Here is a 26,136-nt window from a genome sequence, read left to right on the forward strand (position 1 = left end):
CTAATGAATCTAGACTGATTGAATTACAATTTGGTTAAAATGTAAACTTTTTCTATTTATATTTGCAACCAAAAACTTAATGTGAAGCACAAYCGTATTTCTTCCAAACAGGAATTTCTGTTGCTATGTCCTGGARAACATAGTGACASAAATKGTGCACAYGTATGTATTTTAYAAGTGACTTGAAGAAAAGGGGGAAGACTCCCAGTGTTCCCAGATGTTTAATCTCTTGCAAGTTACTGACCCARCTAAGCTAAGAAAGAAAAAAGCATGAGTGAACACTTGCAATACCTGACGGGCTTGATAATATTCCCTTAGCAGATGGTCTCTCTGRATGATAGCTTCTGTTCTCTCTTTTCTGGCAACATCTCTTTCTTCCTTCACYGTCTCTATATCCTTGCAAGCTTGATCAAGTTCCTTCTGGGCCTCAGCTTTGTCCTTCACTTCATGACAGTATTTTTCCAGTAACTCATTCCTCTCACAAATCGCTCGATCTCTTTCCACTAGAGCAGAGTTTAGTTCCTAAAACAAGATCCATTGTTTGCAGCTGGTTAAGTTCAGAAGGAAATAGTTTATCTTTCSAATTGGATACATGTCACGACACCTTAAAAGCCTAGAGAGTTTACCACTAATGCTCTGAAAAATGGGAGCAGATCACAYTACATACAGGTAAGTACTAGCAAAGAATATTAAAAGTGGTATTAAAAATATCACACCATCACATGAGCACAATGSTTTGTCAAAATTAAGCAAGATTCTGGGAACGCTCATAGCTTGAGGAACCTAAATGACAAAAGGTTATTAACCAGAAAGACTTGGTGTTTTATAAAAGAAGCTTTTAAATATGGCAAAAGGTAAGATTATATTACAAATATTTTTAAACAACWGCTTCAGTTTTACAGGACTGAAATAATTTAGACAACCCAGCTACATAAGCATCTTAGAGCTTCTCCATAAGTTTTAAAGGAACATTAAAGTTATATGCCATTAAGACACCAAAGTGCTACAGAATGTTCGAAGATAAAACTACAATATTCTATAAATCAGAATAAGAGTATATCTTAARTGTGGAATTCAACTGTATTGTGATAAAAATGATTAGGCAAATGTAGAAGTGTTCAAAAACACAATATGCCCTTCTAAAATTATTTAAATTAGACTTCCTGTTGGAATGAATCATTGAAACAATTCAATTTCATGGCTCTAAATTTTCAGATGGCTCAGCTCTCTAGACCCATTCAGACAATGGCTACAAATACATCCTCACACACAGGCACTCACAGCTGGAAACTACTCACTYCTTGATCTCAAAAAGCCCACCAGAGATAACTGACATCTCAAAAGCTAAAGAAAGGGTTCAAGTGCTCAAGGATAGAAAGACACCATGTCATAAACTAATTTTCATTCTATTTACCYCTATAGTTTGCAAARAATAAAAYTGAATATGTAAAGCACAGATGACAKTTGCATTTTGCTKCAATAACAGAATTGGTTTTGAGATATGCATTTAATTGAGGCTAGTCAGACTATTAACAATGACATCAAGAGACCATTTTTGCTGTAGACAAGCACTAGAATTAATGGCTCACTCTTGTCAGTGAACCTCAGTYACCAGACCCAAGTGCTTTCAACACCAGTAAGACCTTCCTCACTCAGTATCTCTGAAGAGAGAAAAATCCCTTAACTCTCTGTTGGTGCAGACAAGTTTTAGTTCTAAAAACAGCATTTTGCATGGTTTAACTATAGKTTGTATAAAATGTTCATTGAAATGYGTGGATMAAATGTACACAGAAATATTAAGTGTTTTCCCACAAGCAGCTGAGATGAAAGTCACCAAGGCAGAGGGAAAGTTCTCGGCAAGTCCTTCATTAAACAAGAATTTGCAGTACTTTCAGGTGATTGGAAAAAATACACATTACCACAGTTAAATCCATCATGCTCAATATAAACCATCTAAATAAGAGCAGCCATTGCCTCCAATGGTCGGTAGTAAAATTTCACCTGTTCTTTTCCTGTGACATTTGCACAAAATTACAACATAACAGCACAGGAAAATGCACCATTTGGCACTGACTRGAACAGCTTCTGTTTGAAAACAGTAGAGCAGTTTAAGTCAAATAATTCTGAATTTGTGAATTATTTTTATGTTTTAAGGACGTTCTCACACCTGAATATAACATAAGGAAAAAATATAACASATCTGTGAAACAGAGGGGAAAATTTATTGTCACTGAAATGAAACATAACATTCTAAGTATCTACCAGAGCAAAAGATTAAGCCAAACAAAAAACACCACTGAAGAAAGGAGAGGGGGAMATCTCTTAACATCCAATCCTTGTCTTTCAGTGGCTGAGTTCATGAGAACTTAATCCAAAACTGTCCGYTAGTGCAAAAATGATAATATTTCTTTCATTATTTAGAAATACCAGAAAATTACTGCCTTTTAGGTGTCTGTTGAACCAATAAGTTTGGGCATGTGCAACTAATAAAAGTTTACATATCTCACTTGGAAATTAATTGTCTGACCTCATCAGTAGCTGCTCAGATACAATGCTTTAAAAAAATCAACCTCTTCTCTATTTCAGTTGCTTTACAATTTCTCCGGGACACCAAAGGTACACAAGCTTCAGGGAAGAAACTACATTTAAAATTACCTAAATGGGTTCAGTGCTGTTTCAAACAATCAATGAGCTCTACATAACAGGGCTATAAAGGTGCTATACATCACAAGGAAAGGGAAAACCATTAGGTTGCCTTTTCAGAGAGCACCAAAACAACTATCCACTGAAATGATAATCCCACTTACACGGGAACATGTTTCAGGATGCTATTTCAAGTGAATTGATACATTGAAAATATTTATTGATTAATGTTTCAAACATTTTCCTTGAGAGAAGGAGAAAATCCCTTATGCATTGAACACAGCTGCAGCAACCCAGTACTACATGGCACAAAAACAGACCTCMTCCACAAGCAGAAGAGTCATAGCTACAGGAAACAAAAATGGGGACAAAAAGACAACTCACAGTATGGCTATTTTACACCTTCTAGAACATTACAGAATGTTATTTCAGCTTTCTGAAGGGCCAGTTGTAGGGCTGAAGAAAAAGGCCTGTCACTGCCTTGCCAGCACCACACTCACCACTCCTAGGCTCTTGCTGACCCTTGTTCAAACACCCCTTTAAATCAATATCCTTGCATTTAAAATTTTAATTCCCTGCCCCTTAAGGCACTTCGGCAAATTACTCATCGTGCCACAATGACAGATATAACAAATTGGAGCAGAATGACTAATTGTGGCTATTTCCATGAGTATTCCTAACTTGCACTGGTCCCACTAAAATCAATAGACATTTTGATTGGCTTTAATGCTTTGATGAAAGTAGAAGAGGTATGAAACATATTAAAACCTTAATGTAGAGCTGAATTACTGAGCTGACAAATATGCAGGGCTGAAAAATATGACTTATTAAAACCAGAATTTAGCCATATTTAGAACATCGGATGTTACATGTCACAATCCACATTATGTTCCTCAAAAACTTGTGTTATTTATTTAAAAGAAAGCTCCACACCTTAATTTTTTGTATGAGTATTTTGTTCAGATGTCATGCTGTGAAAAGAGAAAAATGCAATTTATAGTCAATGGAATACATTTGCTTGTATCTATTTCATGCTAAATTAAGTATTTGTAAACCAAATAGTCAAGTGAATGCATGTCAGCGGAAATGAAACAGAGCAGCAAATTGTGTTCTGGAAATTATAGCAGCATCATTCTAACATGGTTGTGATATAAGCATTTCAAGAACATATTGCTGAAAAATAGAAAGTTCTGGTTTCATACACTTTAAGGCATGCCTGAACTCTAAAGAAAAAAATTCTTCAAAATATCCTCTTTAACTTAAAGGCAGTAGAAGGGCAAATGAGTAAGAACATGCATGTCAGCACAGGCTTTGCATAAGTATTTGCGATGACTTGATCATGTACCGTCTTAAGCCACAGCAGATAGAATCCAGTGGTTCCTGTAGAGGTTAAAAGTTAAAAAYAATGAATATTTAGAGCTATATTATTATAGAGAGCATTATGTAAGAAGGTATAAAAGACTAACACAGCAAAGGAAAGGATTTATAATATGCAGAACAGAATTAAATCCAGTGAACAGCAAGTTTCAACTGGCAGGCACTTTGTTCCCACATGGAAGCTTGACAAATCGATAGTCAAATGCACTGCTACAGGAAAACATCAGAACACAATTTCCTCTTAGCAGTGGATTCCTATTTTCCCTTAATCAGTCATACATTGCTGATTCCAGCATTCAACAGCATATTCTCATTTCCCTTCCTCATTAAAACAATAGGTTAGTACCTGTCTTAAAGCTTCCATCTCTTCACTGGCCACTCGTTTCTCAGAAGAAGTGTTCTTCAGCTTGGACTCTGCAAGCTCCAGTTCTGTTTGAAGCTTATCTACCTCTTTGATTACTTGATCYCTCTCACTCATAATGAGGCGGTACTCATTGAAAACTGAATCCCTTTCTTCCTTGTATTTTTCTGCATCCTTGGCTGCCTTCAGCTGCATTGTTTTGAACCTTGTCACCTCTGACTGTAATCGCTCCATCTCTCTCTGCAACTCTTTGTTTTGTGCTGTGGCRTTGCTTAGCTCCTGCTGTACTGATTCAAACCTAAAAACAAGTGGAAACACCCRTAAGACACTTGTTAATCATTTTCATACATAAAGGATTTGGCTGGGTAACCAAACATATCCATTGGTAAAACATAACCACAGAGGATTTCTCAAGAAATGTATCTCTGTGCTGCAAAATCATCACTGTTTCATGAACACTCGTGAACTGTAAGGAATGTAACAGAACCTCCTTAAGGAACTGAACCATAAGAATTATTAGAAACCATTTATGAACATGAAAAAAAAACCCATTTTTTGCTTTGGTCTGTGGGATTTGTGTATCATCCCTAACAGTCAATAAAAACATTCTTAACACACCCACATATGCTTTTGCAGTTCTTGTGTGTGCTGATGTTCTTCCAACCCCATAAAGCTAACAGTGTGGTGTCAGGGAGCAGAGAGGTAGGATAAGTGTTGTGTGACAGTGTCTGTGCCCTTCCTTTTTGACACATGTTCTGCTCCTGGCAGCACCTCCCCAGTGAAGCAGGAGTCCCTAACACCTGCAGCCAGAGAACTCTGCTGAAGCCCAAAGCCCTGCCCCAGTCTCCCCCAGTCTGCAATTCTAATACCATGAAAAGTCAACTTATGCCTTGAGGTGATCTTCATTTGCAAAATACCTTTAGAAATTACATTCCCTTCTTGATTTGCTTTCAGTATTTGGATAAGGAGATACATATACAGGCTCACCAAGTGTTAAAGAGTTTGTCTGGAACTAAGTCTGAGGCTAGCAAAACTCTGGTTACATTATAAAACAAACATAGCTTGAAAAGCAGAGCAACCCTTTCTCACACAAGCWAAACAATGGTTAAAATTCCTCATACAATTCTAAAAGCATAACTGGAAAAGCATTTTCTTAAGAAAATGCACCATTTCTCCAAATTAACATCCCCATCATGCATTACAGAAAACTTACAGAAAACGTTATATAAGTAGACACGCTTACTCATCACACCAATATTACATACACTAGAGAAAAATTCTAGAAAAAGGATCAGAAAAGTATTTTKGAGTCTACCACGATGAAAGTAAGATGCTACATTAGAACTGATATCTCMAAGGTACCAAAACTCAGTTATACCTCCTCAGAGAGGATGAATATTGCTGCTGGAAATGGATGGCTGTGTCCCTTTGCTTCATGAGCATGTCGATCTGTTTCTGCAGACGTCTGTTCTCCTCCTCAGCCTGCTCCAGGCGGCTCAGATCCGTGTTGTGACTCGCAATCTTCTCGTTGTACCGTTTCCTCAGGGCATCRTAGTCCTTCTTCACACCCTCCAGCTTGTCCATGGCTGTGTCGTAAAGTTTATTTAATATCTCTGAKGATCCATTTTGCTTCATAACCTTAAAAAAATGCCAGGAATTTTATCAACAACCTTTACTGTTAATCAGTTCAAGAAATTTGATTTTAAATAGATACATAAGAAACAAAATTAGAACAAAAACATATTAACCAGTTTTAGTAATCATTCTTTTTAATGACTATAAGGAAAGACTGAACCTCTTTTAAATGCTACCGTTACTCTAAGCATTATTACATCTGCTTTCAGTAGAGTTWAAGTCTGCTTTGTCACAAGTGCACAATCCTATGAAGATCTCTCTTTAATGGTAATTGCTATGAGCACCTATTACACCCAYGTTGTTTTTGAAGTCCTTGTAGTTTTAACAGGAGGTAATCATACTTAATAACCAAGACGATAGTGGTAATTTAAGAGATGTCCACGAGGTGGCATTCACGGTAAATTGCCTGTAACCTTACAGAATGAATTAAATAATTAAAAACCTAATGAGAATAAAATCTACMAAAATATTATACACTCGGTCCTATTATTTTAATATTCATACAATATTTCATCTGAGATCTTCCCACAGAGGTTTGTGTTCCAAAAACTATACATAAAATATGAACAGGAAGAAAAAATCCACTTAAATGTGAATAAAGCCTGACCTGATTTTTAGTTTTAAATTAATTTACATCAATTTTGCTGTAAATCACAACATTGATGACATGTGACCAGCAACAACATGATAAAGCCCTAATAAGTGTCAGCAAATCCAGTTATTGCTCATTCTAAAAAGGCAAAAAAAATATGCCTGAAAAAAAGCTTCCCTCCCCCCCCTTTTTTTTAAATTCTATGCTTCTTTTTTTCTAGTTTTGCCTTTTAAATTAAAATCTGGCCCTGATGGAGCAGTGGGAAGAAAAATGAATGCTCCATATAGAGAGGTGCCAGGAATTATATAATACTAACATTAGCTACCAAAGGTATGCCCCTAATTCTTTGAAAATAAAATGTAGTAAAAGAACTAGAAGGAAAAAAGACAGAAAATATGAGCTCCATAAAAATGTGAAACCAAACACAGTAGCTATTCTGCACAAGTTGGCTCTTCATCTTCTGTGTCTTTTATTCAGAGTAAAGACCAGTTAGTGAACATGGAGGAGCCTGGATGCCTGCAGAGCAGGAGGAAAGGGGAGAGCAAGAGACTGCCCACTCTTCATTGCCCAGAGGTAGTGGCTAACAACTGTCACTGTTAATAAACCACATTGCTACACTGGCAAGAGAACAGAGACAGAAGTTCCTCAGCTGACACTGGTCTCCTTTAAGTAACCAAGATATAAAAGCACTGAGTGTTCATAAAGCGGGCCTGGAACAAGACTGCACTTGGGCTATTTCCTCAATGGATTCAGCAGCATAACCCACACAGAGCTGGATACRAGATTAGCCAGCATGCTTCAGTCAACCATTTCAGATAAGCTAAACACATGGTAAGCTGCAGGCATAGGTAAAATGTAAATACATAGATGTAAAACCACTCAAGAAAGCCATTTTCCTGAAGTCTAYTTCCCAAAGGAGTTTAAAAACAGGGAGTTGAATAATTTGCAAACAAATTATTTAAGAATCCAAACAGAAACAAWCTACTTCTCACTGTCTAAAGCATATTTGGAATGTATTTATGTTGAAAACACTAAATAATTACAGAAAAGAAGGACTAACAAGAAATTGGATGAAATTGAGSATAAACTTGCTAAGAGAGGTTTGCCAGAGGAAGATGGACACACCAGTGCAATAAACGTTTCCCATTTAAAATCCCAGACTGAAAGAAAGCAAAYAGTCCCAGCTGGCCCAAGGAACACAACCACGGCAACATGAAACTTCACATGTGAGCAGCAGAAACTTAAGCTGGTCAGCTGYTACACAGCAAATCCATGACAATCCCACACAAAGAGTAATTTGATCRAAAGCTTTTGCTCTCTGAGGCCACCAAGATGGATTTTGTTATGGCCTGAAAACGAAACAACACATCAGACTGATGAACACAGAGTTAGACTAATTCACACAAGAAATTACAGGGACAAGGTAAGACTTGGCACCTCTTCAAGACACCATGATTCACTCTGACAAGCTGAGAAATGCAGTTACACAATTTTCCCACCAGGAGTCACATGAGTAGTTTTCTTTAAAGGTTTCATCATGGTATTGACATGAAACTGGATCTCTTTAAATCAATCCTGAAAACGATACTTCAGCCTCMTTCTGTGCTTCTAGATAATTTCAAACTTCAGGACAGAATCACAAAACAGAACAGCCTTCTCTCAGAGGTTGTGCATCCCTGCTGAGGCACAGAGCAGTTCAGCTATTTGCCCAGGCTGACACAGCAAAYCATTTCTGCTGTCTTCTGAAACAAGTGACTAAACAGTGTCACAGCAGAACTCACAAGAGAGTGTTAGAAAAACAGGTAAAAAGGAAGAACTTATCTTCATTCCTCTTTACAGTACCCTAAAGTACCATTCAGCACATCCAGCTTGCTTTCTCTTTCCTTTGCCCCTCTTACCCTAGCAAATAATCATTTTGGCTTCCAGAGATTCTGCTTCTGAAGCCTAATGTTAGACTTCCAAGTTTGTCCTGTGAATCAGCTACACACAGTGAACTGAGATATTCTGTTTAACCATTCCACATKTTACTGTAACAATTCTAACTAAACAAACTGACTTTTTCATAGGTGAACAGTGGACCTGATACAATCAGTTGCTCCTTAGTATTACCCTTTCTTAAATTTTTGGAATATGTGAACAACACGGACCTGGAGACAGCCTGTGATATAAAGTTCTGAAATGTCCAACTCTTCCAGTCCTGAAAATTTTGTCTCTTTTTGTTTCAAGTTCAAAAACATTAATCAACCTTCTGTGATTCTTCCCAAAAAACAACAAACATAGCACACAAGTTTAAACTAAGCCCTGTCCCACAAAATACCCTAGGAAAATGGTCACTTTTTTAATCACTTTGCAACTTTAAGTTAGATTTTTGATGCCTCTCGACCCACTTWAAAAAAATATCATGTATATACAATCCAGGTGCACACGTTGTCATCTCTGCATCTAAATACCCCTTATTCTTTTTTTCCCAGCTAGACAAAGAAAACCAATTAGTAATCAAGATGTCATTGTCTCCCCTGATACTGCACAAGGTAAGGAGGCTGTTCAAGAACTAGTAATAAATAAAAGGCAGCAATGCTGAGCGTTCAGGTTTATTTGTGAAAGGAGGAATCTCTTGCAGCAGGCACTCCGGGCTGTAGCTCACCTGCTGCTGCTGGCTGCGCAGGTCTGTGATCTCCTTCTGATCCTCATCGTGGAGTCTCTTCATTTCCTCACACGACTGCTGCAGATGGTTGTGCTCCCGCACCAACTGCGTGTTCTTCCTCTTCAGGGTGTCCATGTCCTCCTTCAGCTGGGACTGGTCACTCAGCAGCCGACTGTGCAACGTGCTGTCAGGGCACACAAAAAATGCTCTCACAGGCTGACATGCAAGGACAAAGTCCTGGAGTCATTCATTTCAACAGTGAGCTTCCTACTAAGAAAGCAGGTTAAACTAACCCAAGTCTGCATATTTGTGTATTCCAAGCAGCAGAAAAAAACAATACCAGAAACAAACAGGGATTCAAGTATGAAAATACATGAAAGTACACAGCACTCTTAAACCTCATCAGAAGAGATGATGGATTTATGCCATTTCATTGCCATTAAAAGCAGGCAGGCAAACAAAATGCCATAATATGATGATTCCCAAGATATTAGGAATTATCCCACCAATCATTTCCACTTTCTCTCAAGCCCCTCAGCTGAGCAGCAGCTAAACAAAACAGATGAAAATGACAAAAATCTCCTTGTCTGCTACTGTTTTAAAAACAAACAAAACCCCCAAACTATCAAAAACACTCCACAATCAACAAAGACACACTATGTATGTTTCAACTACATTCAAGAGAAAAAGTTCATCCAATTCATTATGATAGCCATAATTATTGAAAGAAATACACTCTCAAACAACTGARAGCCTCTTGAAGAGGCCACAATTAAGTGCACATAATTTTTACATATAGGTTATTRATCTGCTATCATTCAGATTTCAGTGAAAATGACAAATTCTTTAGAGTACCAACTTTTTATTTTTTTTAAGTTTGGGGTTTTAATAACTACTGCAGGAGAAAATAACATTTGAATTGAACCTGTGTTACAACTTACACAAATCATCATGAGAACTMTCACAATCTGTTGAGAGAGTAAACAATTCCATTCTCTTGGATTATATTCTGCTCTCTAGCCTGACAATAAAACTATTAGAYTGCAATTTCAAAKCAKTAATCAAGCTTTTCTTTTTTGATCCCATGAAAATATTAGGGATTTCTATCTCGAACTTCTAAAAGTAAAACAAGCAGTCCATACTTTCTCATTTCAAATGGACCAGAAGTGTTTTATCTGATGCAAGCATTGATCTTGCAATTCAAGTAAAAAAACAGTATTAATTGATTACCATATTCTAATACTTTTTGATCTAGCATAGACTGGTAAACTCTTACCTTGTACAGTTTTACTAAYACTTACTGATAAAAATCTGCTTCTTTTGCTGCTTCTTCACACCTTTTCAGGGTCTTGGTGTGTTGGTTCTGCAGAGACTGTAGGTCTGACATGGCCTTCATACACTGAATCTTCAGCCTTTCATAGTCATGATTYGGTTTTGGACTAGGCCTAGCATGGAAAAAGAATATGAGGTCAAATATTGGCTACTAAAAWGAATGAAAAGCCTGGGAAATTGCTATCCAACAAAAGAATACTATTGCACAACAATTGTTGACATTTATGTTATAATATGCTTTAGTTAAAAAACTGACCAATCCTCATTAAGATGCAACCACTAACAAAAGGTCACTGATTTGAACTTGTATCAGTTTTATACTGAGATGTAACATCTAATAACGGGTTGATTCTGTGTAACTATCAGTAACATGGCCAAAAAGARTACTGAGCCTGCACATCCCTCTCTCCTGAGCAGCAACACTATCRCAGAGCAGAACTTCAACTGATCCAAGAAATCCATCACAGCACCCTCAGCTTTCCATGCCCCCATGTCAAACTCTCAGCACAAAGCCCAGTCCTGCAGCAGAGTAGGGCTGGAAGAGGCTGCCAGAGTCACCCAGGCAGGCTAAGGGAGACCTGAGAAAAGCTTCTCAAAGGCAGCAAACTGGAGGACATCATCTRTAACTCCCTAGGAAAAATAGCCTGGAGAGAAAGACTTTCAGTGAGATACCAAATACACACATCTGTGCTGGAAGAATTTGACSTGTTTGAACAAGTCATTCTGCTGAATTACATACCTGATTGTGTGCTACCATATTCTTTTAAGCTACTTTAATGAATGAGAAAACATGTCAGAGTTTACCTCACATTTCCCTAAGGTAATTATTTGAACAAAATCTCCAACACAATATAATCTCCAACAAYCAACTTTCAGTAAACTGGACAAAAGAAAAGACAAAGACAGTCAAAAGAAAAAGATTTACTCAAATTTCTTTTGGATGATTGKGAGTGAAATTTTCTAAAATAATCTACACTTTCAAGCAATTGACCAGCAGATTATGTCTAGAATGCATTGTACTTCTACATGATACCTTTATTTGTAGATCAGAATTAATTAGATTTGTATATTGTGCTAGAAACTAAATTAGCAGAATTACATACTCTTGCTTTGTAGCACTAAGCTCCTAAAAGAGACTAAATTGAACTATTCCTCCTTTACAAACACAGGATTTTTGCACCATTGAATTTTCTAGTTTCAAAATGAATCTTCTGACATCTGTCCCTGTATCATCTCCTGGGTCTCTTATAACCCCATGGGCAAAGAAAAAAATAACAAACAAACCACCAAAAAAGAAAACTAATGTCTCCAAAAGAAAACAATTGCCTTCTAATTTAACACTGCTCATTTGCATATCAGATTTGCTCCACTGCTGTACAGCTCACTCTTCCTCCCTCAAACCTCAAACTCCCCCAAATGGTTTCTCTGTAAGCACAGCCTGAAAAGCAATCAGAATTTTCCATGCTTCATATAAAAAACAGCAACATGGATTCTGGAACTGAACTGCAGCTGGCAATTGAATCATAATGAAAATGGTTTTGCACTATTGCAGTGGTAAGATTTGTTAAAAAAACCTAAAAAAAAAAAAAAAAAATGCCAGCCACATCTGGTTCACACATTTTCAGGCAGTGTGTGTATGATACAAGGTACATTTTGGCAACTCAATTGAATCTGGGTTGCTGAGCAGTGAGGCCTTCAATTGTAATTCCTCCTTTTCTCCTTTSTCTAAAAAGAAGGATTTCTGGGGAAAAACAAAACAAAATAACCTTCCTTTATTAATAAATTTTACCAACAACTAAAATCCAAAATCATATAAAGTAACCAAATGTTCAGGTCATGTCTACAGGGGTGTCTTTTAGAGAATTTTTAAATCCATTATTGAGGGGTACCAAAAGTAGAATGTTACACAGCATTATGGACATTACTGCAACTACTGAAGGGTTATTCTTTCAAAACACAAACCTAGTTAGCATAAATTAAACTTGATTCTAAATGTTCACACTCTTGACAGAATGACTAAAACCCCAAGTTATTGATTTAAATTAGACCTTAGGGTGAAATTATTGAAAGTAGCTACCATCTGTCCACCACAGTAGTTAAATGACAGCATTAATTGGAGCACAGTTTAACTCTCAGTTGTAACGTTAAGCTTACTGAGACCTTGTAACAGATGTTCATATTAAACTGTCAGGCCACTCTGAAAGCTGTGGTGAAACTTATTCTGCAAGTCTAACATCCATCACGTGGATTCATACATTGCTGAAGTAACACTGACATTACTCTAAAATATAAAACCAAAATCCAACCAAAAGCAACCAACCAAACAAAACCCAACCCAAACCAAAACAACATTAAAAACTCCAACAAACCACTTATAAACATATGGAGACTGTGTAGGTAACTACACAAGTCAGCCAACCTACACAATGAGGAAGGGCCAACCATGCCACRAAAAACATTCTGCATTCTACCTCATCTACATGAAATAAAAATCACATGGATATCCAAGGCCATATGTTCCACACTGCTGTTCCAAGGCTTTATGTCAAAGGAAGAAAAACAGAAATAAGAACAGAAGGAATATTGGTCAGAAGTCAAACATCAAAACTATTGCAACACAACAGGCCATTCAACTGCACGTAGCGGCTGACTCTTACTTAAGCAAGATCATCACAGTTTTATGCTAAAATGCCCCAGAAAATACCAAAAACWATGATTTCAATAAAGGAGAAATATCAGTTATTACTTTGAAAACACTTGTTCAAACACTAACAAGATTTTAAATGCTAGTGTCAAAGGCCCAACTGTTTTTCTGCTATTTGTACAAGAACTTCAAAAATCCTTCGTGCTATAATGGAATTACCTTACCCATAAATCAAAGCTGCATTTGTGGCATTTACATGTATCTGATGCTGATGTAAAAGCTAATGTCAGCCACAGGTCCAATTTTGTGAGTGACGGCTACCCAGCAACTTCCAAGTGTTACCCTTTACAATTGTAATTCCAACAATTATAGATTACACATAAAACAGTCTCTTCTGAAGGACAGTTTTTCAGGGGTTTTATTTGTGTTGTGATTCTCTTCTACTACTACTGTTATGTAAGTAATAATAGCAAGTTTAAGCCTATAAAGTGTGACTTGAGCATGATTTGGTCAAGTCTTTGCTGAGTCACCACCACACATGCACATGTACAGTCASTGTCAATCCATAAACACAGCATGAGCAATCCTACTCCTGTCCAGCAGGATGGCACATGCTGATCTGATTCAGCACATCACAATGCACTGCTGGGGCTCCTCTTCCACTGCTCTTAGTCAACATTTGCTTTGGAAAGCAGCTCTGGGTTTTGCAACCTCCTGAGCCAGCGCAGCCCAGACTACAAATGTGCTGTGAGCTGTTGTGAAGCATCCAAGGTGACGTTTCAAGGTCTGCCTCTGCACCACCTTGTTTGGGACAGCCATAGTTACAGCAGCACACACAGCCAGGAAARTAAAGTCAGGGTAGTAAAAGTCACCATCCACATAATCCTCTCTCAGCTTTCACACTTCAGCATTAACAGTAACCATGTCTGGGCTTTGACTCCTGGAAGGCTGAAGATTAGTTTTTTAAGAGGAAAGAATTCAAAAAGTAAAACAAATGCCAGTAAGATTTCAAAAACCATAGATGTGTGTGCAGATGGGAGKAGTAGCTTCTTTTACACTGAAGGAAAAGAACAATCTTCATTCTTTTCACGCACTTGAAATATTTGATTGTTTGGAAGCCAGCATTCTCCATCTAACATGTACTGTCCAAAAACTGCCCAAACACAAGGTTTCTTTTGATGGGCTGTTTTTGAAGCTGTAAACATTCATGTTTTATACAACATACAAATCCTACACTGAAAGCAAAGGATTGATTTGACAAAGAGAAAACTAGGGCACAGTCCAGAGGACAGCTCATCAGAACCATATTAATAGCATCCTGGATTATGCAGAAGATTATTGTGAGCTATAAAATCCTCTATGCCTAAGCTCTAGTTAACTTCAAAGAAGAAATCCTTCCATAAAACTAAGAAACTGGAAGCTGTGCAAAAGATGTTGACATTTGACAACCTTTTCCTTTCCCATCCCCACAATGCTTTGAGGCCATTTTATAGAACATTATGCTCTTAAAGCAGCTCTCAGAACTCAGGGAGGGAGGAAGGGGGAATTAAGATGAGAAACTACTGAGTTAATAAAATGTCCAGATCCTCTCAATGCCAGTTCACTGGTTCAAATCTTAACCTTCTCACAGAGACAAAAAGTTTAATTAACCACCTGACCACATACAGACACAGCTGATTACGGAACAAACAACTACAACAAAACATTAAAGTGTTTAATGAAGGTACACATCATGCAACACCTTCCAGAAAACCTGCTCTTGGCTCTTACTTCAGATTTAATGACACRCAATTTTCTTCCAAGGCTCTACACATGTGCAGGCAAAAAGTGTTCTGTGTACCCAGATACATTTAAACATTAGCAGTCCTCTAACCCTTCAAAATAAACTGATTCTATTTCCTGCCCAGTAAAACCCTTATTAACTCATTTAAAACCCTCAATTAACTCATACTCTGAGTACTGTCTTCTTCATAAAATATCAACCCCAAATTAAGAGCCCCCAAAATGARCTAAATAAGCCTCCTGGTCTTAAGACATGTTCAACAGAGGAGAATTTTGTATTCTTAACATATTTTTCCTATAAGTYCCCCAATGTATGGATACCAGGAAGCTGATCTTCTAAAAAACACTTACTCTACTCAGCAGAAATCCAAACTTCTCTCTCCTTGCAGAAGCATAGGAATAGCTCAGATTTTTTTTCCTATCCTCCTTTCTGTTCTCCAGCCAAGTATTCAGAGCTATTTCTCTTTCTTCTCTCTTGTTTTCAAAACACCAAATGCTTCAGCCACTGTCTTCTTTCTGTTCCCACAACAAAGCCCATTTTCTTTTCTCAACATGGAGATGAAACCTTCTCCCCTCAGTCCCAGAGAAAAATTTCTGGACAAAGTGGGAATAGGCATACAACAGGAAGCTCTGAAACATGGATGTGGCCGCATCATCAGGATGCAAGCAGGTTACAAGCAACATATATGGACATTGCAAGCTCCTTAAAACTTTACAGGCAAGCAGGTRTTAAGACATTGGAAAACACTACTAAAAACAAAGTGAAAATGCTCCATTTCCTTTCTGTTTACCTGCAGTCATCGAAGGTTGACCCAGGAGATGAAAGTGCAAGTTGCTTGCGCAGCTCATCCCTCTCTCGAGTCACCTGGCGGAGCTGATATAAAATAGTTTCCAGCTTCTCACTCATTTGTCTCGTGTCTATCACAGGGGGTGGAGATGATGCTTTACCAGTCGTACCTGACAAAGAGATAAATAAYTGGCAGTGAGTGAATGCCTCAGAAGAACTTTACTAAAGAAGATAACACAAATTTTTAAAAAATCCGGTATTTCTGTTCACAGAATCCTGTTCAAAAATGAAACAATGTAAATTTTCATCAGTGAGTTGAAAGAAGACTAACCCCAGTCAGATTCCATGCTAGCAGAAGGGCTCTGTGTTGCAAGTTCAGTTTACATGGGCAGGTTCCTTGCTTACTCATGAACTTATAAATAGTTTAAAAGGCAAGTTTGTAGTGACAATTGCAAAGACCTCAGAAGTTACCACAGTGACAGAAGTCATAGATAAAAAAGTTCTTTAAAATAAAGAACAATGTCCATGCTTAAAATAAACCCCAAAAAATAAGAGTATAGTTTACCCACTTCAACTTAGTCCAGTGACAGTAGAGAAACTCCTACAGCACAGGGGTTTTTCTTTATCTAGCAGCACAGAAACACTGTTCTGCTATATACATGCAACACTTGGTTTTAATGCAATTCTATGTTTTCACAGGTCACGGTTTTTCAGTCTAGTATGTGAAGTTAAGGATTTCACTAACCAATAAATCATGAAAACTGGGCTTCTTTTTTCACACTGACTAACACAAGCACATTACAATSACTGCAACTGGACTACATATCAAATTTCCTCTAAGGGGCAGTCATCCATTGAAGTGTTTTGTGGGACTTTGCAATCCTCAGCTTTCCAAACATCAGAGCTGAACAATGATGGCTACTGTCTTCTCAGAAAACTGTAAGAGCACATCRATGTCTTTTTCCCCAGAGTGTGTCATATAATTTCCTAACATGCTGACAACTAATTCAATTCCAATTTTACTTCTGCTTATTTAAAATTAAGTTGTAAGTGTAGTTCTGCTCATGTGTCTCTCTGACACATGAGAGCAGACTCAAAGATACAGGTCACAGATGTGAAAGTTAAAGGTTTAAACATATACAGGTGATTGTTTTCTGCCCAAAAGAGAAATTCTAGAAATAGTATGCAAAATTATACAACTGAAACAAGTTGTTGACATATGTACTAATTTGTTAGGATGCACCCTCACAATGCTTTTTTTTTATTAATGAAGCAACAAAAGACAGAATAGTAAAACAATGCTCTCTGATCACTATCTTTTCAAAGAAAGAAATTCAAAATTATTTCACTGAATCAAATGCTAATGAATTGAAAGGATTAGCTTTTTATCTCCAAACTCAGGTCATGAAGATACTGCAGAATGTAAAAACTCCCTCTAACTTTCCAGCAGAACTACCTGTGCTTTGAAGYTCCCACACCAAAAAAACTGCAGCATCAGGGCTATCACATGCACAGCATCTATAATAATAGGATCCCTGGTTTTATACCTTCTGGCTGCTGCTGTAATTCTGTTATGATAATTTATGAGCACAGACTGTTCTTTTAATCTAACTATTACCTAATAACGTATGCAAAGGCTCTAATAACAAACTGAAGAAATAAAATATTRCAGGAAGGACCTGCACTCTGTAGAACAACACAAACTTGCATCATTCTGAAGAATTCTCCATGGAGGATGCTTTTCCTACCATTTTTTTTTTTTTCACTCCTGCATCCCTTGATCCATAAGGATGAAGGATTTCACACTTCCAAAATGAAATCATCCTTTCTTTTAGATGAGAAATAGTCAACATATTTGTATGGGAAGTTTATACAGAAACCAGTAATAATACACATGATACAGGGGATACAGGGAATAAATGGAGGAAATAAACAGATATAAAAAGTGACAACATGTATTCATTAGAAATAGTTTGGGCACATCAGTGAAAAAGGAATTTCGTAAACAAACTAAAAGGTAAAGGCAGACAAAGCAAATTCAAGTACTGACAAGCTGTACAKCCTTTGGTAAATGCAATGGCAACCTGCACATCATCTCACTTGAGCTGACACATCACAGGAGGCGTAACTTGGAAAAAAACCCTTCTCATCCTTACAGAGAACTTCACAAGCTTTTGTCATCCTAGAGCTGCTTGCAAGCAAAACCCATGGACAGGATGCACGAGGTCAAGAGGAAGGAGGAGATGAATCAGGAAGGCTGCTGTGCTTTGCATGGAGCAAAGGGCACTGGATTAACAAATCCATCACTAATATCAGTGCCAACCCTGGCAGCAGCCCCATGGACAATGTCTGCCATACAAGACCTACACGAGCACCCAACAGCTGCCCTGGGGATCTGGAAACACAGCCAAAGCCAGCCAGTTACACCTCTGCTCCTCCAGCTCTTTTCTCCCCCAACAGCTTTGACAGCATCCAAGTGACAATCTTCAGGCAAGAACATTTGTGCATACAATCCCAAAACTGTGCCAAGAAAGAAAAGTCTGTTTTAAATAAAGATGGGCTAATTAGCCTTAGGAAAAAAGCTTTTTTTCACTAATGTGAAGCCATTTGTCTAAGTACCAAAAGGGGTTATTTGTCATTAACTTGTCAATTTTTGCAAGTACATCAACAGATACTTTCATCTCTAATGCAAWGATATTTTTGACACATAATATCAGCCATGAGATGTACACCTGTTAAGTGTTGTAAAAAGAGATCAATATAATCCAGTTCTTCCACTCTTATCCTTAGAAGAAGACTCAAAATTTACCTTTGCTTGATTTATTAACAACCTTCCTTTTTCAATAGCTCTGCAAAAGGTCTTACAAGCTTAAATGAAAATTCTGAATACTTGAAAAACAAGCACACACATTCAGTAAAATCTTTTTTTCATCAKAAAAATTCCATAGCCTTGGTTTCTTTTAAAGGAGCTCTTATAGCTGAATGCTGAAATCCTTTCATTGCATATGACATCTTGATGCAGCAGAAGCAAAGTGACCTGTGCTTCCAGCTTTGTATTCTTTTYCCATCTGACTGCATATTTTACACAAAAGTACTTCCTTTTTGTACTTTAACCACTCAAATGGATCCTAAACCGCACAAGCCTGAAGGCTAAATCTCCATTATCCAAATTATGTCACCTTTCAGTAACTCACCTYCTTTCTCAGACAGCCTGGATTTCTGAAAAGGCACTTACTGCCTGTCCTGCCAAGTGTAAATCATTCATCTGCTCTGATAAAGCTCACAACTCATTTCTGACAYAAGYTRCACTTGGGTTCTGAGAACTGGACCRTCTGGRAGTSACTCYCTGRCAGTGYCCAGGTGAGCAGCATCCAGCAAGCCCTGCACAGCCCACAGCAGGGATGTGGTAATGAGAGAACACACTCTGCCCATAATGCAGTACAGTCAGTGAGTACTGAGCATGCACTGACCTAATCTAAAACAAGATTTTGCTGGATTTCCATCACAGGTTATATAAAAGAAAAGCCTTAAAAACAGAAGCTGGAGCAATCACTTCTTCTGTATTATGGCCCAAATGTTGGAACTCACAGTCCAATAAAATTCTTGATGGTTACTCTAATCAACAATGATCAAAGAGCTAGTACGTCCATGCAGAAACTACTGCTTAGTTAGCTTTGTATTTGGGGAAGAGGTAGCATATTTTTTGAAGGATAGAAGAACATTTTAACAGAAACGGGGCTGGAAAATTTATTAACCTGACCAAAATGTACTATAGTGCAAAACGAATATAATGTTGAGATAAGAAAATGGGTACCAGTGTAAAAACAGAAATATAATTTAACATATTTTGAGTTATAATAAACTCCTTTGTCTTTGACAAATACACTTTTTTAACAGATTTAACTAATTCAGAAGCCAATCTGTCACAAGTTAACAGAATGCCTAAATTTTACAATGATTTTTCTTATAAATTTGTCCTCCTTCCTGCTTGAAAACAGGAGTCTACTCATTRTACGCTCAAGCCTTTTCCATTGTTTTCTGTCATAAAAAAGAAAATCAACAGAAATAGGATATTATTGCTTCATGGCCTTGTAAATCATGACTGAAAATTTAAAAAAATACTTGCAATATGTGTTGCAAAACATGATCAAYAGGGTTTCTCGCCAAGCTAGGGAAGGTGTCGAGAGTAAAGACCTATGCATGCTGTAGGAAAACATATTCTAAAATATTTACTTTCTTTCAATAATTTATGAAGACTAGAAGAGGGTTACATTCTAAATTACATGCCAGTTATCATTTAGATACATTTCTTCAGATGTATCTTTTGAAGTGATCTTGAAACAGCAGAGAGAACAGAACAGAATTGCAAGCAAGTGAAATGAAACGTTAGAAAAAACAAACAGCAGTACACAGAGAAAAAGAAACTGAAAGGTAGAATAGCGAATTGCAGAAACAGTTTCACTGACAGAAAACTTAACAGATTATGAAAGCAGTGACAATCATGTAACATGCAAGGACATAAGGATGGGTAGCATTTCAGTACAATGTTTTAATTCAGAATATAAAAACCTGAACAAAGCCAGCAGCATCTAAAATAAACTTTCAGCTTCAATAAGTTTAAGATTATAGAAAGAAGTGAGCAGTGGTTCTAGAAAGGTCAACATGAAAGAAAATCTACAACCTAATACTAAAAAATACCAGAGGAGATGGAGAGCCGGGGAGGTCAGGCATATTGATCAATTTGAGAAGTCCTTGTAGAATTTTGCTGAAATAAAACTGAGAGCAAAACCTGTGCCCATGACCAATGAAAACACAGCYGAAGCTTCTGGGTTTGAATTTATAGCAGCTCCCTGATTCAAACCCTACCTGTGTCAGGCTTATGACAGTGTACTGAAAGCATAACCCACACAAAAATGTCCATCCTGAACCCAGGGGGACAGTGACCATGGTCACCTGCTGCACACCAACCAAGGGGATGAAACTCCTCCAGCACTCCATCCTGCACATCTTCTCCTGCAGGGCTTGTGAGCACTGACTCACCACATCAACTTCACAGCCCCACAAGAAAGCCACCATCACCAAAAGAATGTCCTAAATGCACAGACTGATAAAGGGCCTCAGGGAGCAGTGAAAGACACCGAGCTCCAGAGGTGCTGTCTGGAGTGCTGGAGATGGATATTCACATACATTATTTGCATTCAAWTCATTACAGACCAATCAAATCTTCTAAAATTGCTACACAGATCTGAAAAATTTTAAGAAGATGCCATAATAAGCAAAGTGGTCAGCTCTTCATTAGCAGTTGTCTCACACAAAAATCCAACTGCCCCTTCTCCAAGAGTGCATCCGTATAAATGAGTAAAGTTAACTCTTTTATTGTTATGATGGGCATGATGTCCATAGAGTAAGCTTGAGTAGCTTTGAAGAGAAAGAAGTTGAGAGAACCCTGTGCATGACTAAAGTCAAACTACAGCTGCCTGAAATGGACACCAAAGACAGCAATAATACACTAAAGCYATTCAGAATGCCTAGTACTCAAGAGGAGATAGTWATTAAGAAGCACACAGAAAAACATTTAAAAGATTAAGGATCAAGAGGATTCACAGAGGAAAATCAGAGTGAAGTTTACTTTAAGTGTGTGTAAGAGTWTGTTTATTTCCAGGTTAAAAGTCTTGTTTCCAGCAATATAAATGGTTAGTTAACTACATAGGAAATAAATCTATATGAAGAGCTTTAATTCAATTATTGAGACCAAATTTTTAATTCAGAAGTTGTTTTCCTGTAAAAGACTGACTGGMGAGGAGGTGGAAGCTCAAAGGCAATGACTCGAGCACAGAAAAGGATTCTGATGTGGTGTACTGGTAGGGTTGCTAGTATCTTTTCTTATTCATTCCTGCCCTTTCACCAAGAGTAATATTGTCACTTATTCCTTGCTGTTAACTGCTGAGATGTCTTTAGCAAAGATAAACTTCGTGTGAGTAAAAAAAAAAAAAAATGGCAAGAAGCACAGTGAGAGATTACTATAGGCTGTCAGGGAAAATAAATAACTCGTTCAGACAAGGAAAGAGTGTTTCTTTTTGACTGAAAGAGCATCATAAGCCACACCTGCAACTGAACAGTTCCTGTGAATACTGAAAACAATTACTTTGTTACATACAGCTGTGGAAAGTATGAAGCAATCAACTGAAATCACAACAACACGAAAGGACACTTGTCAAAATGGCCAACATGAAAATGAGGAGTGAAAGGCTAACATTGTTGGGAAGCAGTCTTATGGGAGGATGGGGGATGTTTGCTTTGGAGTAAGAATCGAGGCTCTCAAATAAGGCAACTTGAAAGGCAATTAGTGAAGAACTATCTGTAAATAGCCTATCAGGCTGATAAGCTAAGAAAGTGTTAAGCAAGGAAATACTGTCAGTTGAAGTGGAAGTTGGACAACTTGGAGACAGATATAKGACCACCTGATGGCTGCAAGGAAAAAGCATAAAATTGTAGAGCCAGTGGTGTTCATTACAGACTGCTGTGTCCATGGCACGGGGGTCAAATGAGATGATCTTTAGTGTCCCTTCCAACCCAAACCATTCTTTGATTCTRTGTAAGCTCCCACAGCAAAATGTGGCACAGTAATATGAACAGAGAAGAGGAAGAAAAAACATTTTTGATGAAAAAAGTTCATTTGCAAAGAACTGAACAACAGGAAAAATAATAGCCTGTTAAAAGATAAAGGTGATCATATGCAATGTGGAATGAAGCAGCTACAAGACCGGCAACTGTAAACAAAACGATGCAAAGAGGATTGGCTGTGGAAAGAAAAAATGTATACATGTGAAAGGATGGAACATCTTTTCCATTCCAAAAATCATCTAATTAGGAACTCAGTATACATTCAAAGAATAGAAGAGTATGCAATGCCTTTCTGTTAAAAGCTCATAATAAAAAGTACTATGGAGGATCTTCTCAGAGTCACAGCCTGTCGCCTGCATAGAAGGTGCTGTGTTCTATTAAAAAATATTTCCTAAAAACAAACGAACAAACCAACCAAAACAAAACCCAAACATCTGTGCATTGAGGAGGGGAGGAAAAACATTTTTAAAGCACTAAAAGAACACAGCAGCTTCATTATGGTACTAGGATAGCTAAAAAAAAGGCTTGATTCTAGAAACCATAATCCTGTCGTGGCATCAAAYGACAAATTATTAAGTGCACTATACAAACTGACACWTTTTTTTAACATTTTTTTTTAAAAAGGGGTCTTAATTCTGTGCTCTGTTCCTATCTATTATCGTGACTGGTCAAGTGGGAGACTAGCCAGGGGCTGTCACATATAGCTGTGTTACTGGTTTCTATCCAATTCCTAAGTGTCACTGTTGTTCTGTGCTTGGCACAACAGGCACTGAATCTCTGTAAATAATTATTCTGATATCAGAGACACAGGATTGTAGCTCCATTCAGAGAGTTTGCTGGGCACAAGGAGTGGGCAGATGAAAGATGCTTTTATTTACACACAAAAATCTTTGTCATTGGCCAAGAGCAAAGAGAAAGGAAATACAGAGAGAGACCATGACAATTTACTGAGGATTTGTTCCTTTGAGGGGACAAAGCTGGGGCTGACACACAGTGGTGGTATTACACCATTACAGCAGTTTGTACTGCACCTCTTTTGAAAAGAAACTGTGAATATTTGCTCTCCGTACCATTATTAATACCTGTTTACATGCACAGCATGAACTTTTTTAATACACTGGAAAGAAAAGGAGGCAAGCAAAAGAGAAAAAAATAAAACATTGCCATTTAAATTAATTTTGAATAATGAGGAAAATRTACATGAAAACCTGCTGTCACTCTGCATTCTTATTTACATCCAGACAAAMATTTAAAAAAGGGCAAAGTTTCTTCTCCAAGGCTGCTAGCCTGCAGTTACACAGGGGGGAAAAACTCTTCCACTAAACTGCTTACACTATCACACACACATGAGGATGGAAATTAATTTTCCTTGCATTCCTCATGCTCTGCAATCCCCATATAGGCAGGGAAAGAGAAAAAGGCTTGGATGGCTACACAGTACTTGGAATAGACCAGGCCTAARCTCATCTCTGAGTCACATTATGCAAATCACATCACTCCTTGCTCTGCTCTTACACTGGCATTGCTGAAAGGCTGAGAGAACCCCAGAACATCCTTTGATTGCCCATACAGAAGCTGCTGGGAACTGTTCATTCATCTGAGCTGCTGCTCTCCATGCTTGTKGCACTCTGGGCTTTCAATGACAGAATAAGAACTGCAAGTACACCCAAGACTTGGGTTTATATAGTGATTAAATTATGTTGCCTCATCTTTCTTCCTTTCAAAATCCTAACACCATGCTTTATTTATTGAACTGAGCCCATGTTTTTCCAGAACTCTCTTTTAATGATGATCTTAGTTCTATTTAAGATTATCTCTTAGATCAGAGTCCTTCTTCTGGAAAATAAGTCCATTGTTATATACTTCAGCTTCATAAATTAACTCAGACCCAGGACAGCTGTAAAACATAYGGCAGCATCTCCAATTCACAACTTCCTGACTTACTTGGAAGTATTTCAGAAAAGGATCATTTAATTAAGAATGCTGGCATCAGAAACCATCTCTAACAATAGCTAGGGTAATTACAGTTTGGGGAGAAAAAATGAAGCACATGGACATATGAGTCTCTAGTTACATTAATGAACTATGGAGTCTAAAGACTGCATATGAAAGATTGTATTATCTCTCTTAATTAGATGATGTTAAGATTAACTCTCTCAAGATTTATCTGGGCATAATTAGTGGCCCCAAAACCTTTTGGATTGCCCCTGAAAAGTCAAATGTGCCAAACTGTTTCTGAGTTGCTCGACAAACAGAATTAAGRTTTTAATCAAAAAACAGTGTTCTGAAAGCAGGTATAATATAACAGATTCCATATCTTTCCTGTGAGGAAGGTCTACGAGTGGGGAACTAAAAATACTCTTTTTTTTATATGTGTGTGAACATATATACACACACTACCAATATCAAACTGAACATGTTCAAAAGCTTGCACTGTCTCCAAACCATGACCTATTTACCTTTTTTCACTGATGCATCCATTTCATAGGTTAAATTCATGATTTCCACCACACAGAATTACCCTTGTGAAAATTATTTCTGTGAGTGGGGGGAAGATGATTGCGAAATTCCTCAGAGGCTACTGCACCTCAGTATTTTTTGGGATTCTATTCAAGCAAGTAATATGAAGCCTTAGGGGAGCTGGCATTCAGGCAGTTTTAGTTATCATGGTTTGTCATTCCATCAATCAGTTCAGTATTAAAATAATCTGACTTTGAAGTGACTTGCAAAGATGTCTATTAGTATATGTCGGTTATTAAGCAATTTCTTCTATCGATATTGGATCACAAAAAATATTGTCTCTTGCAGAACAAGATGTGAGAGTGAAAAAATGGCTGAAGCAAAAATCATACTCACTAATCAATAACAAGTCTATAATCACACCATAAAATAAACATGCCAGCTTCAAACAAAGAATTCCCCKGGCTATTAAACTATTAAATATTAAATAYTGAGCTTACATGAACCATTTAAATAAAACAAAATTATGGCGAATAGTAGATCACAATTTTTGTTTGAGCATGGCACTTAATTTTCAGGTTATAAAATAACACATATACTCCAAAGGCATGAATCGATTCTGAGGACAGGCTTTTATGTCAAGWCCAGAGATCCAAATAATGTGCTATTCTCATCTCTCAGCCATACCTTCATCTAACTATCCCACAAAATTACTCCATTTCACTTTAGAATAGCTTCCTTCTTTGAAGGAGCCTGAGTGTGGTTGTCCTAAAAATTTAGGAACTTTTTTCTAGCAAATTAGATCTCCCTTTCCTTCAGATAATAGCATACATGTGTGGTCTTGATTAAAATCGAACTAACATGTCACAGCTTCCAGTATTTTCAGTAAATAGCTCATTCAGGCCTGAAATCTTGTTCCTGCTTGCTGGAGTTAAAAGTTCAACCCAATGACTGCAGCAGATGTCTACCCACATCCTTAAAAAGACACATCCTTAAAAAGTGGCTGTCAGGGAACTTTACAGATGCCTGACACAACATTGGAACTTTAAATATGTAAGAGCCTACATTCCCTATCCAGGGCAAATGACTTTTACACAGATTTCACAACAGAACGTATTTGTAGAAGAAAAGATGAGGAAAACTGACAGCTAATGGAGCTGTTTCAAGATCATCTCATGGACAAAACATCTCTAATAATGTATTTTTTTACCTCCAACCTTAACCAATTATTTAAAAACAGAGAAAATGAATCAAT

General features: G+C 37.5%; 1 protein-coding gene across 4 annotated transcripts in view; it reads right to left on the reverse strand.

Annotated features, from left to right (window-relative positions):
* The window catches only part of DLG5 (discs large MAGUK scaffold protein 5), a 93,258-nt gene that overhangs the window by 32,613 nt on the left and 34,509 nt on the right, over positions 1-26,136 (reverse strand). For all 4 annotated transcript variants that reach the window (XM_057365185.1, XM_057365184.1, XM_057365188.1 and 1 more), the window contains exons 3-8: positions 15,802-15,967; positions 10,554-10,697; positions 9,253-9,436; positions 5,760-6,019; positions 4,367-4,679; positions 292-522 (exon numbers count right to left, since the gene is read on the reverse strand). In XM_057365185.1, coding sequence (XP_057221168.1) covers positions 292-522; positions 4,367-4,679; positions 5,760-6,019; positions 9,253-9,436; positions 10,554-10,697; positions 15,802-15,967 — 1,298 coding nt within the window. The remainder of the gene's footprint in view (positions 1-291; positions 523-4,366; positions 4,680-5,759; positions 6,020-9,252; positions 9,437-10,553; positions 10,698-15,801; positions 15,968-26,136) is intronic.

Source organism: Malurus melanocephalus, unplaced genomic scaffold (assembly GCF_030028575.1).
Source record: "Malurus melanocephalus ecotype Western Australia unplaced genomic scaffold, MMel_1.1 scaffold_49, whole genome shotgun sequence".
Lineage (NCBI taxonomy): Eukaryota > Metazoa > Chordata > Aves > Passeriformes > Maluridae > Malurus > Malurus melanocephalus.